The sequence below is a fragment of the Callithrix jacchus genome, chromosome 15, assembly GCF_049354715.1.
Source record: "Callithrix jacchus isolate 240 chromosome 15, calJac240_pri, whole genome shotgun sequence".
Lineage (NCBI taxonomy): Eukaryota > Metazoa > Chordata > Mammalia > Primates > Cebidae > Callithrix > Callithrix jacchus.
Window position 1 is genome coordinate 8,809,741 of NC_133516.1, and position 15,706 is coordinate 8,825,446.

At 38.1% G+C, this 15,706-nt stretch overlaps 1 protein-coding gene across 4 annotated transcripts; it reads left to right on the forward strand.

The window, feature by feature from the left end:
• The first annotated feature begins 4,694 nt into the window (after positions 1-4,694).
• TTC14 (tetratricopeptide repeat domain 14) lies at positions 4,695-13,822 on the forward strand. 4 transcript variants are annotated; one of them, XR_008476550.2, is made up of 12 exons: positions 4,695-4,960; positions 5,596-5,720; positions 5,826-6,025; positions 6,931-7,015; positions 7,201-7,330; positions 7,642-7,797; positions 8,172-8,243; positions 8,703-8,822; positions 8,930-9,052; positions 10,525-11,147; positions 11,564-11,673; positions 12,487-13,822. XR_008476550.2 is itself a non-coding variant. In XM_002758088.5 (12 exons), the coding sequence occupies exons 1-12, from the start codon at positions 4,800-4,802 to the stop codon at positions 13,400-13,402; spliced, it is 2,316 nt and encodes a 771-aa protein (XP_002758134.1). In that variant the 5' UTR covers positions 4,695-4,799; the 3' UTR covers positions 13,403-13,822. The 4 variants fall into 4 exon arrangements, 2 of the variants coding, with proteins under 2 accessions (XP_002758134.1, XP_035130200.1); XR_013526881.1 differs by having other exon boundaries at positions 10,525-10,642; positions 11,581-11,673; XM_002758088.5 differs by having other exon boundaries at positions 10,525-10,642.
• Positions 13,823-15,706: the final 1,884 nt, after the last annotated feature.

The window sequence follows — 15,706 nt, forward strand, 5'->3', positions numbered from 1 at the left end:
CAATTCCTCAAGGACCTAGAAATAGAAATTCCATTTGACCCAGCAATCCCATTACTGGGTATATATCCAAAGGACTATAAATCATTCTACTATAAGGACACATGCACACGAATGTTCATTGCAGCACTGTTTACAATAGCAAAGACCTGGAACCAACCCAAATGCCCATCGATGATAGACTGGACTGGGAAAATATGGTACATATACACCATGGAATATTATGCAGCAATCAGAAACGATGAGCTCGTGTCCTTTGTAGGGACATGGATGAATCTGGCGAACATTATTCTCAGCAAACTGACACAAGAACAGAAAATGAAATACCACATGTGCTCACTCATAGGCAGGTGATGAACAATGAGAACACATGGACACAGGGAGTGGAGCACTACACACTGGGGTCTATTGGAGTGAAGAGGGGAGGGACAGTGGTGGGGGGAGCTGGGGAGGGATAGCATGGGGAGAAATGCCAAATGTGGGTGAAGGGGAGGAAGACAGCAAATCATACTGCCACGTGTGTACCTATGCAACTATCTGGTATGCTCTGCACATGTACCCCAAACTCTAAAATGCAATAAAAAAATAAATTATCTTGTCCCAATGGGGAAAAAAAAAAAACAGAATTGCCAAAACTTGGAAGAAACCAATATGTCCTTCAGTAGGATAATGGATAAATTGTTTTATAAATCCAGCAAATTGAATACTATTTAGCACTAAGGATACATGAGCCATCAAGCCATGAAAAGACATGAAGAAAAGTGAAATGCAAACTACTAAGTAAAGAAGCCAGTCTGAAAATGCTATATACTATATGATCTCAACTATATAACCCTCTGGAAAAGGCAAAAATATAGACGCAGGTAAAAGATCAGTGGTTGTAAGGTTTTTCAAGGAGAAAAAGAAGAATAGACAGAGCACACAGGATTTCTAGGGTGGTGAAACTACTTTGTAATACACTATAATGGTGACTATGTCATCATACATTCGTCCAAACCTACAGAATGTGTGGCACCACGAATGAAACCTAAGATAAACTATGGACTTTGGATGATAAAGATGTGTCAGTGTAGGTTTATCAATTTAACAAACATACCACTCTGCTAGGGGTATGTTTATGAGGGAGGCTATGCATGTGTTGGGGCAGGGGATACATGGCAAATTTTTTACCTTCTTTTCCCTTTTGCTTTTACCCAAAATTGCTCTAAAATATGAAGTCCATTTTTTTCTAAAAAGAAGAGAGTCTTAAAAAAGATAGTAAGACCCTGAAGTTAGAAGTATCATAATAGACTTTTAGGACCTTATTTGGTATTCACCATCCCTGGCACACACACACACAAACACTCACACACATACTCACACACACTCACACACACACCATTAACCCCAGGTAAAGGTGAAGCCTTGTTAAAATTGTTGGCATCAGGATCGAGAGCCAGAAACAATGTATCTACAAGTATTTCTCATAAAGTCATAGATTATTTGTAGATCCTTAACAATTGATTATAAAAGTTTCTGAGATGTAAAAAAAAAAATAGACCTTATCTTTTGCAGATGATGTCACTAGCTGCACAAGTTATTGTTGGGAGACCCAAGAAAAGCTACAATGAGATATGCTATTTCTCCCACTTCTTTATGTGGCTACCTTGTTTCACCTAAGTTTCTGCATTCTTTGCTAAAGAAATCAGGAATTTACTCTGTGTGAGTGGGTGTATGTGTGTGTTGGATGCAGAGAGAGGCACCAGGGGTTTCTTCCCACCAATCTATAGCCTACCTGAAATGGCATGCTTACATAACCAAAATGTCTATAATTAAAATATGCCTACCTACCTCCCTTTCACACTTGCTGTCTCCAGAATGCATCTTGCTTTTTCACACCTCTACTTCTTTAATTATATTGCCCTCTGTGCCTGGTCTGCACATAGTTGCCTCCCCCTCTTTTCTCTTACCCCCAGTAACTCCCACTATCTCACTTCACAGAGAAGAGGGATCTATGCAGACACCCTAGTAGGTGTCCACAATAGCACTTACCACTTATGTCTAATCCTGTGTTGGATTATGAGCTACTCAAGAAACAGAAATGCTTTCTTCACCTTTCTATCTCTAGGGTCTAGAGTGTTTATTAAAGAATGTACATATGTGTTTATTTATAAATGGAATTTAACATCACAATAAAAATAGGCACAGGAACCAGCCATCAAAGATGTTTTAGATGTCTTGCCTTCTTCCCCCCACCACATCCCACACTTTCCCCATCCCTCTCAACATATTCATTTAGTTATTTATATTGCTTAACCAGAAAAGTTTCTCGGAAAAGATATTTTTTAAGGTAAGGCAAAAAGTAAAAAAGAGAAAAGGTATTTTCTTCCTGTGCCCACTTGAGAAGCCCCATATGTGGTACTGGTTTCTCTAAAATGAGAAGCAAAGCTAGTCTCATTTCCTTTCCTAACCCTCTCCAGTCCTATGTCAAAGATCCAGTGCTCTGTCCCCTTTAAAGTCACAGGGGTGTCTGTCTCAAAAGAAAATGAATTCAAATACACCTGTAATTGTAAAAGGCTTTCTCCTCGGCAACAGGAGTAGTATTCTGGAAGTAAAGAATAAGACTGCCTTTGGCACCCAACTAACGTGGCTACTTCCACATAAGGAACTAACCAAAGACAGAAAATCCCACCCTGACTTTTGAGTACCCTTGCTTGAAGTTCATTTCTTCTGTCACTACTCTGCAAACAGCAGTCATATAAAAAATGTCACTCTTGGTAAGTGCTGCTTACCCTCAAAAAGGAGCTGCTTTCTTGTTCATGGCCACTTTAGAGACTGGAGACATGAGGTGGGGGAGGGTTGTCCTTGTGTTGGAATTAGGAAGAAGTACGGACAGATCCCATAGTGATAAAACCATGTGCCCTCAAGAACGGCCTCAGAAGGTGACATTCCAAGCCTAAGTGCCATTGTTGGGCATCTTATTCTCGGACAGATGGTTTCTTAGTCCCTCCAAAAAATTAGGTCCTTGATCACAGACTGACTCTAACACAAACCACATATTTACCAACATTTTTAGTGGTCAGCTTTCCTTTTCAGTGACAGCACTCTTTTCTAAAAACAACCATTCTCTCGAGTTATGGCTTAAAACAAGTCAGTTGGTACTATTTATTAAAATTGATATACCCAAAGAAGCTTGAAATGTTTTTCTGTGTGTTTGTTTCCCACCATCTCGGTTCACTGCAACCTCCGACTCCTGGATTCCAGCGATTCTTGTACCTCGGCCTCCTGAGCAGCTGGGACTATGGGCATGCGCCACCACACCCGGCTAATTTTTGTATTTTTAGGAGAGAAGGGGTTTCGCCATGCTGGCCACGCTGGACTCTGAACTCCTGACCTCAAGTGATCCACTCTCGGCCTCCCAAAGTGCTGGGATAACAAGCGTGAGCCACCGCGCCTGGCCCAAATTCATCTTTTACACTTGCATTCTTGTTTGTTGCATTTTGTCAAGTCTCAGTAAACTGTTTACCTATTTGCCTGGGTTTTCCACAAAACAGTGTGGCGATATCGATTATGTTCTGGGCTAGATCTCCTATACAAAAGTGGTAACACAGTAAAGGACAAGTTTTCCTGAAAGACACATGGTGGGAAGCGGGGAGACTAGCTGCCACCGTTTATTTCTGTTCCAGAGAACTATACTGAACTATTTATACTGAACATATTTAAATGGCACAAATTTTTTACCAGAGTAAAACGAAGCTACATTATCTCAAAGTTACGGCTCGTTAGACCTTCTGTATAATAAAATACTCAGTCCAGCAACTCTGCCTGTGAAGATGCATTAACACTTCGTTTGGAATCCTAACTCTAGCCTCTTACTAGCTGTGTGACATTGAGCAATTCACTGAGGTTCTCTGAGCACGTTTCTCTGCTCTCTAAAATGAAAGTACAGTGTCTACCGTAGGGGTTATGTTCTCAAGTCAGTAAGGGAATGGGGGACCCACGCTGAAATTCTCTTTGAAAATCACTTGAATCGTCCATAACTACGCAGGTTGAGTTTCGCTAAACATCACCATACAATAAGTACTACAGACGCTATATTTCGAGCAACCGCTGAGATAGACTAAATAAGAAATGCATGTCTGCGTTACAGTGATCGTAACACCAGCGTGGCGTATGCACAGGGCGAGACATTAAAGCCACTCTGGTTTCAGAACTCACAATCACTACCGGTAAGTGGGGTGTGGATGGCGAACACCACTCTAGATGCTTAACAAATGTCCGCGTCCATCCTTTCTTCTGCCCTTTGAAGCACCTGGAAACGTTCCTGGAGCCGCGGGTGGAACGCGGTTACAGGCACAGGCATTGGTTCATGAGGGAGGAGGCTCGTGCGAGGGCCTCGTCTGTGGCTCTGACCCTGGCACCGGCACTTAGAAGCACCTCGATGAACACGAGAAGGAATTATTATTTACCCTAGATTGGAGTTCGAGCTATTGCGACGTAATAACGACCTCACGTACATTTTTTAAAAGCAAGCTTCTCACACACGTCACTTCCGGAAGCCCTAGTGCGCCTCGGGCCCCAGCAATGCTGCGCCCAATCCTCCGCGATGCCGTAGTCTCGCCCGGTCTCGCGATACCGAGGCTGAGCCCGCCCGCGCCGCCTTAGGGGCGGCCCGGAAACACTTCCGTATGTAACCGTCTGTGCCGTGTACTTCCGGCAGCCCTCGGAATGCTTCTTCTGCTTCTGGAACCACCCGGCGCAGGTAGCTGACACGGAACCCGGGACGGTCAGCCCGTCAGTCGCCGGGCCTGCAGTCTCTGGCCATGGACCGTGACCTTCTGCGGCAGTCGCTGAATTGCCACGGGTCGTCTTTGCTCTCGCTTCTTCGGAGCGAGCAGCAGGACAATCCGCACTTCCGGAGCCTCCTGGGGTCGGCCGCGGACCCAGTCCGGGGCCCCCCGCCGCAGCAGGCGTTGCAGGGCAGGTAAGGAGACGTTGGTGCCGCTGCGCAACGGGAGAGGGGTCGCAGCTCTGGCTGCCACTCCTGCCGCCCAGGGACTGCGTCTCGAGCAAGTGGAACCGCGGCCGTGAGCACCGGAGGATCGCGCTGGTGCCTCGGGCTGAGTGGACTGTGGGGACGCCCCTGGTGTGTGCAATGCCGGGTGCGCGCTGAACTTTTTCTCAGATTCCTTAGCTAAAATTCCTTAGGCGTTCGTATCTGGGTTGGAGGCCGCACTTTTTAAGTTTGCCCGCCCTTCATCTCCAGGTTGGTTAATGAGGGAATGCCTAGTTAAAACTTTTTTTTTTTTTTAAGTTTTGGGGTACATGTTCAGATCTTGCGAGATTGTTACATAGGTATACACACGCCATGGTGGTTTGCTGCATCCATTCCCCGCCCCCCATCACCCACATTAGGTATTTCTCCTATTGTCCCTCGCCAGTCTCCCCACTCCCTGCTATCCCTCCCCTCGCCCCCCACCCTCAACCATTTTCTCCCAGGGTGTATGGGCTGGAGCTTAAGATGGAGCAGAATGGGCGATGAAAACCATTAGCCGAAGGTTGGAAGTAAAAAGGCTTTCTAGATAAACCCATTTTCATATATATTTTTTTCTTTTTAAGGAAAGAGAAGAGAGTTGACAACATTGAGATACAGAAATTCATCTCCAAAAAAGCGGATCTGCTTTTTGCCGTTTCCTGGAAATCAGATGCACCTGCAACTTCTGAAATTAACGAAGACAGTGAAGGTGGGTTTAGCCTGAAACTCTTGAAGATTGCGGTTTGGTTTAACAATACTTCAGGTGAGAAGGAACTCAAAGCAATTGTTAGTGATTTTGTTAATTGCTTTTCAGATCACTATGCAGTCATGCCACCTTTAGAGCAATTCATGGAGATACCTAGTGTGGATCGGAGAGAGCTGTTTTTCCGAGATATTGAGCGTGGTGATATAGTGATTGGAAGAATTAGTTCCATTCGGGAATTCGGTTTTTTCATGGTGTTGATCTGTTTAGGAAGTGGAATCATGAGAGATATATCCCACTTAGAAATCACAGTAAGTTATTTTTGTTATTTGGATTGCTTCTATTTTTGTTAAGTCATCGCAATGCAATGATTAAATATTTGCATGCAGTTGTACTCAAGTAATACCTAACAAGATACTTTGGGGAATTACATGTTAATTGTAGAAAAATCGTTAAAAAAACATTAGTGAAAGTTACTTACCCAGTTTCTCCCTCTATTTCTGGTTTGGGGGCATTTTTAAAATTTAAAATCTGATTGGTAGGCACATTGTCCTTTTTTAAATGCTCCAAGAGATATCAGTGGATATGGTGAGGTTGATTGGTATTCGGACTTATTTCTTGTAGTTGAACATATGTATTTTTAATTAGTTAATATTTGGCATTAGATATTTTCATGTGGATAATGTGGAGAGAAATTTCTGTCATTTGCTTATTTATAGTAATTAAACATAAGTGGTTTGTACCTTATAATAAGGTACTTTGCCCAAGATAAGTAGTCCTGAATTTCAATTAATATGTGATGACAAAAGATTGGGTATTTGCTATCTATCCAGGCAGATGAAAAGGAAGAAAAGCAGAATGTGTCACAGACTGGATAACAGACAAAAAAACTTTGGAGAATTCACATTTCATTTTCATTGGAAAACTTATACCTTATAGACAACTTTAATTTGCTTTTGAGAGTGTAGTATATTGTCATAATCCATCATATTTGGTTCCTGAAACTAATGGAAAGTTTCATGGGATTTTAGTTTTTTAACTAACATATTTTACTGTGTTTGGACATGGAAAGTACTTTTAACTACATCCTCATTTAAATTTTTACTTTAGGACATTCAAATATTAGCTGTTTAATACTGAACAACTAGGATAAAAGAAGACACTGTTCTAACCAAAGCTTGAAATGTCTGGTGTTTTAAAATACTTCTCATTACAGGCTCTTTGTCCCTTAAGAGATGTGCCTTCTCACAGTAACCATGGGGATCCTTTATCATATTACCAAACTGGTGACATCATTCGAGGTGATTAGTTTCATCATACTAATGAAAAAGTGATGATTGTTGAATTTTTGTTTCTATTAATTTTAGCAAATACAGTCTAAGAGGATAGTGTTTGGGAAGTTTTATATTTTTTATATTTATATATTATGTTAGTTTACATTTCTTACTAATCAGCTTAGTTTTCTCTCTCTTTTTTTTCTCTTAAGCTGGAATCAAGGATATTGACAGATACCATGAAAAGCTAGCAGTATCTCTGTATAGCTCTTCTCTCCCACCACACCTATCTGGTATTAAATTAGGCGTAATTAGCTCTGAAGAGCTTCCTTTGTACTACAGGTAATTTATCCATATTATTTCAACAGTTCATTACAAAAGTCTCTTGAATTGAAGAATACCAAATTTTGTCAAACTTGACAACAAAGGGGAATTTTAATTTCGCTTATTGCAAAATGCATTCATTTTGTTTCTGTAACCATTAAATCACTTAGACTTGGTAAAAGAAACCATATCATAATATTGCCACACCTCATGCAAAAATGGTATTAGTATTTCAACCTCATATGATAATATTGTTTCTTTACTGGAAATGGAATGTCAGATTGGTCATTTTACGATTTTTGTGTTGGTGTATATTTTCTTTTTCTAAGGAGAAGTGTTGAACTAAATAGCAATTCTTTGGAGTCCTATGAAAATATCATGCAGAGTTCCTTGGGATTTGTTAATCCAGGAGTAGTTGAATTCCTTCTAGAAAAACTAGGAATAGATGAATCTAATCCACCATCTTTAATGAGAGGCCTACAAAGGTATAGTAAATCAGTGTTATTCTCTTAGGTGGTAAGGGGAGTGGGGCTAAGCTCAGAAGCTGCGTAGCTGAAGGATGTATATGACTATCCTAAGCCACCTAGTAGCAGGCATATGCCAAAGGTTGACTGAATCTTCTGAACTGGACTGTCTTATGGAGAAGGATGCAGAAACTTTTTAATAATTTTGTATGTATACTAAAGAAAAATACTGTTTAACAATAATCATTTCAAAAGTTCAAACGTTTTGCCATGTGAATAGAATGTGAATTTCTTGCTTGGGATTCATACTTTCAGTGTTGAGTGCCTGTCAAGCAGAATTAAGTATAATTAATTTAAAAATATTTTTGATTTAACTTTTAAATTTTTTTTTATAGCAAAAATTTCTCTGAAGATGATTTTGCTTCTGCATTGAGAAAAAAACAATCTGCATCTTGGGCTTTAAAATGGTATGAAGACTGTCTTTCAACAATTGCATTATCTCATCTAGAAGCTTAGGGCAAGGCAAGCATGCTTATATCATCATTAAGACTGAAATTTGTTTGAGATAAAGGGATGCCTTTTTCACATGAGCTTTTAATTTCTTTCATTGTTAATTTTTTTAGAATAGATTTACATTTTTCATTTTATAAGATGTAAGTAGTCTTAAATTTTACACTTAACAGACTTAAGTTTTATTTAGCATTTCTGTTTTCTCAAAAGGAGTTAGTATTGTTATCTGGGTTTCACCAATATTTGTTATGAAAATGTCCAAAGGCAGAAGAATCCTTCTTAGGTATATTGTGAATATTCTGAAAACTAAATATTTGCCAAGTTTGATGACATTTGCTTTTCAAACTTATTCACACTAACATTTTATTTAGATATTCTTTGAAGTGTTTATGATGCTTTACAAATATCTTTTTTAGTGTGAAGATTGGAGTTGATTATTTTAAAGTTGGACGCCATGTGGATGCTATGAATGAATACAATAAAGCTCTGGAAATAGACAAACAAAATGTGGAAGCTTTAGTAGCTCGCGGAGCATTGTAAGTGAATCATGCATGGATTTTAAGAATGTTTACCAGGTAAACGTGAACAGGATTTATGAAGAGCTTGTGAGATACATCCCTTTAATTGTGTTTCTTGTCTCCAGATATGCGACAAAAGGAAGTCTGAACAAAGCAATAGAAGATTTCGAGCTTGCATTGGAAAACTGTCCAACTCACAGAAATGCTAGAAAATACCTCTGCCAGACACTTGTAGAGAGAGGAGGGCAGTAAGTGTCAGATTTTGTTTAATAGTAGAGGTCTAATGTTGAAACAACCACTAAAAGATTTTGAACTTAACATAAGGAAATAGTTTCTTAAGGCACTTAATTTAGAACACTTTTGGTTCAAAAAATAAATGGAAAAGTACAAGAGTCTGGTTTAATAATGAATTTCTAAATTCATGTCATCATTTGAGTAGTATAATGTCCAAAATATGAATCAAGTGTTCTACAGTTAATTGTAAGATTTTGCCCTTATATTCAGCTTATTACTCCACTGTTTAGTAAAATCAACTCTAGTCTTCACACTAAAAAGGATATTTGTAGTAAATATTCTTTAAGGAAGAGCAAATTAAGAACAAAACTATAATTACGTTATTATCTTGAGATGCTGGCATAATACCTAGCATAGTAGTTTGTAAAATATTTAGTGATTAACACACCAGTCTGATTTACAAAGTATTTCCAAGAAACGTAATACTTTAAATATAATTTAGTAACAGACTGCTTTAGTAATTAAAAGCTGTAATTATGGCTTTTGTGAAAACAGAAGCCAGTTTATAATCAATAGCATCTCTCATTGTTAATTTTTTTTAGAATTGATGCATCTCTTTTCTGGTCACGAATTTGCGTAATTATTTCTATTTATATAGCCCTTCCAGTTTGTGATCACAAATTTCAAGTTAATGAGATTTTGTAATATTCGTTTATAATTCATAGGAACTTCTATTTAATGATTGGAGCAGCATTTTACATTCTTACTAGGTAGACAACTAGTACCTACTTACATGTGGTTGTGTTACAGCTTTGTATTGGTGTCTTTTAGCCGAGTGAATAATGATACTATCCAGTTACCTAAGCCAGAGATGTTGCTCATCTTTGACTTGTCCTTTGTTTCCCACATCCAGTATGCTGACACAAAAGTGATCCCATTGTATTTGTTCAGTAATTTCTTTTTCCGTCTAAGACCCAAAAGCACTTTCCAACGTCCTTTGACCGCTCTATGCCCAAACTTTCCAATTCTGGTTTTTCACAACATAGACTTGTGAGCTACATCTAACGATTATGCTATTTACAGGCATATTGTAACATACATGTGTGTTGGGATTTCCAACATTTTCTATAGATAATTTTTCATAAACTGCTAGAGGAAAAGGCCTGACAGTATAATTCTGTGCTAAAGTTCAAGATTATACTAAATTTGTGGATACCTGTTTATTGTGGGTTTTCATGTATTACTGCAAAAATGTGCCAATATTGGACATATAGCTTTAGCTACTAGTAATGGATCTCTGTTTATGTGGTCTGTGAAATAAATTATAATAAAAAGCATATTATTTGGGTGTTTTTCATTTTGGAAAATAATTTACTAAATATGGCTTTTCCCTAATAAGCTTTCTTTTATAAGCCTCTGACCTGTATGCATATTTGTATACTTTTGTTATTTATACAAAAAAGCTAAATCTTTCTTTCAAATTTAGGTTAGAAGAAGAAGAAAAGTTTTTAAATGCTGAAAGTTACTATAAGAAAGCCTTGGCATTGGATGAGACTTTTAAAGATGCAGAGGATGCTTTGCAGAAGCTTCATAAATATATGCAGGTGATTCCTTATTTCCTCCTAGAAATTTAGTGATATTTGAAATTGACAGCCAAACTTAATTTTCTTCTAAGAAAGCTATTCTAGGTTACTTAAGTTAAGGCATTATGAAGTTTCTTTTTAGGTACAGTCTTTCCTAATTGGGTTTGACATTGCTTCATAGTGCCTCTGTTTTTGTCCATACTTGAAAGTAAAAATAGCTGTGAGGAAACTCCTATTGCCTAAATATGGTATGTGGTTTTGAGAAATGTCCCTGTAGTGAGCTTACCTGGTGATTTAAAAATTATCATTGTTGCTACTATGAGCTACTTATGAGCCTTTTTGAGACATATTTTAAATTGTCTTTTCCTGTAATACTGATGATGATGTTTTCTCATGCATTTTCTTCTGAATTGGACCATTGCTGCTGTGTCTGGGACATCTGGTGCTGCTCCTCCCCATCCACAAACTGGAAAATGATTTCCTATGTAATCATGCATCCAACTGGGCTGTGCTATTTTTGAAAATGGTTTGTATTTGAACATGGTGATTCCTCCTTCAATTCACCTTAATGGAATGTGTTTATTTGAATTTTATGTGTAAAATGTGTCTACATTTTTCCATTTTTAAAAATAATTATTTTTTACTTTTTAACCTTTCTTGCACTTTTGGTTATGGGTACCACTGCAATGGCTTCCCCTTTTTTGATGGGATACCAACTGCAATATGGTCCTCAATGCTGCTCTGGCCATTTCAATGATTAATGCCAAACATCCATATGATTAATTTCTTTATGTTAAAAAAAATACTGCTTAATGCTGGCTGTATGGTGATTTGGTTTTACTGAATTGGGCTTCTGGTTGGGGGTGGTCTTTTGAATACCGGGTTTTTATATATTCTGCTATTTTTAACGTGTGGTTTTTTTCGATATCTGGGTTCTAAAAGAAATCTTTGGAATTAAGAGAAAAACAAGCTGAAAAGGAAGAAAAGCAGAAAACAAAGAAAATAGAAACAAGTGCAGAAAAATTGCGTAAGCTCTTAAAAGAAGAGAAGAGGTAAACTATAATATTCAGTACTTTTAAACTTAAAGGCACCTACTGAATTGAACCTAAAGTGCCATACTGGAGGTAAAGCAAATAAAAATATGAAGGTATTTCAAGTGGTAATCAATGACTATTAAGAATGTTTAGCAAGTATGTATTCCATGTATTTTCCTATTAAAGAGATGAAGTGGAATTTAAGCCTAGAATTCTACAAAAAAAATTAACTTTAGAATTAAAATACAGAATAAGTTCCTTTAATTGTATTTTAGGAAGAAATGTTTTAGAACTACAGCAGTGATTCTCAGCCACGAGTGGATTTATTCCCCCAGAGACATTTGACAACATCTGGAGACATTTGTGATTGCCATAACTAATAGGGTGCCACTGCATCTAATGTGTGTTGGTCAGGGATGCTATTAAACACACTGTAGTGCACAGGACAGCTCCCATGCCCACCCCCGACAAAGAATTCTTAGGCTGAAAATACCAGTAATCAGGTGAAGAAACCATGAACTAGAGTAGCCAAGTACAAAACTCGAATTCTCTCCTGTATGTGTTTAGTAGTCTTAAGTTTTTAAGATAGCGTTGAAAAAGCCTTTCTTTCAAAAATGATGGATTTACTTAAAATGATACATGTCTGCAAACATTTTTTCCTCCCAAAAGTGCTTAATGGTAATATTAGGTCTTGTAGTAGCTGAGATTATTATATCATGTATCTGAACCACAGTTTTATAAAATCTTTAAAGGAAACAAATAGGACCCACATCTTTATGAATAATTTAGAAACATTTTTGTACATATATGACAAGGTAAACTTTTTTTTAGGCTAAAGAAGAAAAGAAGAAAATCAACTTCTTCCTCTTCAAGTGTTTCTTCTGCTGATGAATCAGTGTCTTCTTCATCATCCTCTTCATCTTCTGGTCACAAAAGGCATAAGAAACATAAGAGGAACCATTCAGAGTCTTCTCGAAGTTCCAGAAGGCATTCATCTAGGGCATCCTCAACTCAGATAGATCAGAATAGGAAAGATGAGTGCTACCCAGTTCCAGCTAATACTTCAGCATCTTTTCTTAACCATAAACAAGAAGTGGAGAAACTCCTGGGAAAGCAGGCTAGGTTACAGTGTGAAAAGACACAGATCAAAGAGAAAGATAGATGCCCTCTCTCTTCATCTTCACTTGAAATACCGGATGATTTTGGAGGTAGGTCTGAAGACCCAAGAGGTTTTTATAATAGCTATAAAACCCAAGCAGGTAGTAGCAAAACCGAAAAGCCATATAAATCAGAAAGACATTTTTCTAGTAGAAGAAATTCCTCAGATTTTTTCTCTAGGAATTCAGAGGACAAGATACATGGTTATAGGAGATTTGAAAAGGATATAGATGGAAGAAAAGAGCACTATAGAAGGTGGGAACCAGGTTCTGTGAGGCATTCTACCTCACCAGCAAGCTCAGACTACTCTTGGAAGTCAGGTGAGAAATATAAAAAGTATACTCACTCTGGATCACGTGATTTCAGTAGACATGAGCAAAGATACCGGTTAAATACAAGTCAAGGAGAATATGAAAGAGAGGACGATTATGGGGAGGATAGCAAAACAGAGGTTCCAGAGGAAGCTGCATTAAGTAGCAAAGGACACTCAGAAAGCAGTGTTAAAAAAAATTTACCTCAGAACTTACTCAATATATTCAATCAGATAGCTGAATTTGAAAAAGAAAAAGGAAATAAGTCAAAAAATTAATACACCAAGGATATCAGCGCCATTACACAGAATGCCATTAAGTAAGGTTTTGGGTATTTTTAGTCATAACACTTAAGTGCAGAAATCTCTGCTCCTAAAATTATGTGTCGAGATCACAGGAAACAAATGCTTTTAAGCTTTTCTCAAATTTTCTTTCAGTTGTAGGTCCCTTGTCACAGCTTGGTTTTTAGGCTTTTTATGTATGTATTTATGTATAGTATATTACAGTTTGAATTTCTTCACTTAAAGATAATTCTCTGAAAATACTGTTTCTTCTTTCTGTTACGGTATATGAGAATTCCTGGGTCCATCTTATCCTGCTGTTAGAGAGAAAATTTGTGCATTGAACTCATGGATCATTTTTATAAAAAATGATTTTCTTTTCTGTTAAATTAAAGATCATCAGCTTTTGAAAGATTATATGTTTGAGTGTTTCTTGAACTGTTTTATATTGATCAGTTTAAATATTACATGTTTGCCCAGTTATTTTTAAATGGTGGACAGATTATTTGTCTTAATTTTCCTCTAAAACTCAATTTGATTAAAAGTGGTTGTGAACAGTCATCAGCTTGCACCCAGTGTAAGCGCCTGAGGAACAAGACCGTAAAAGTTGAATAGAAGCCCATTTTGCTGGTTTCTCCATTCTTTTTACCCGTTGCTAGCATTGTAGCGACAAAAAGCTTTTTAACTTGAAATATTTGCAAGACCCTTAGGGCCTATATTCCAGGCAAGAGTACATCAGAAAAGAAAAAAAACTTTCTAGCAAAAAACATACCAGTAGCAGAGAATGACATTGTAAATCTGGCTTTTCTCTAGGGAAAGAAAATTAGGAAACTGTCGTAGTATTGCAGATGTTCAGTCCAGAAGGCACCAGGCATGTTTTGAAATCTGACCTGCATTTCTCCACCTCAAACTGCCTCCTGTCCCTTCAATCTTCCCTGGTGAACTCTTCCTCAGAGTCTGAATAAATAACTAGACCAACCAGAGCCTGGTTTTACTCAGAATAAGTTCCAGCAGCTAAAGCTGAAGAACAAAAAGACTCCCCGATTGCTGAAAATACTATAGTATATTCTTTAGGAGATAGAGATAGGAGTTGTAGGTATTGGGTTTGTGATGTCATTGGAGTGTCTGCAGTTTAAGCTTCTTGAAGCTGTAAATTATAACAGGCTTTGGATACTGTCACACACGATGACGCTAGATAAATAGGTGGTAGCTGGGTGTCTACCGAAGTCTAAGTGAGGGAGAATAATACAGGAAGAGGAGACTTTTATTCCCTGTTCTGTCTTGCAGTTCTTGCCAACAGTAAAAAGTCCAGGCATTAAGTACTGGGTGTGTATTATTTTGTACTATCAAACTCCACGGATGAGGGCCTAGTGAAAAATCTGAAATATGGTTTGCAACCATTTGCAAAACAGGGAAGGGAAACACTGGTCAAGAGCAATAGATTATGGTGGTAGAAATGGGGTTAGTCACTCAAAGCATTAGTCTTTGCACCAAGCAGCAGCTTCTTTTAAGAAATTCTTCTCAAAAGAGTCCTTAATTCTATGTATTAATAGCTCCAGTATCATCTTTACATAGTGTCCTATGTAGTGGTGTTTATAGAGTGAAAACTATCTCTTGGCATAGTCCTTGACCTTTTGGAATACCTAGTACAGCTTACAGTTTTAAACACACCATTAAAAAATTTTTTTTCTTAAATTCATATAAATTGAAGGGGGTACAAATGCATTTTTGTTACATGGATATATTGCATAGTGAAGTCTGGGCTTCTAGCTTAACCATCACCCAAATGTTACACATTGCACCCATTACATAATTTCTCTTACCTCACCCCCTCCCAACCTACCAGCATTGGTATAAGCACATTCATGATTAAGACCAAAAGTACAAGCAAAAGGGGCTGAGCACAGTGGCTCATGCCTGTAATCCCAGCACTTGAGGCTGAGGCAAGAAGATTGCTTGAGGCAAGACATTGACTGGCCTGGGCAACACAGCATGACTCCATCTCTACAAAACATTTACAAATAAGCTGGGTGTGGTGGTATATGCCTACAGTCCCAGCTATGCAGGAGGATCACTTGAGCCCAGGAGTTTGAGGCTGCAGTGGGCTCTGATTGTGCCACTGCACTCCAGTTGGTGACGGCGAGACTGGTGTCTTAAACACAACAAAAACAAAATAGGACTTAGGTAAACTAAGAAGCTTTTGCACAGCAAAAGAAGTAACACAGTGAACAGACAACCTGCAGAATGGGAGAAAATATCTGCATAAGTCTCTGTAAGCAGATTAAGTGTGACTTGGATATG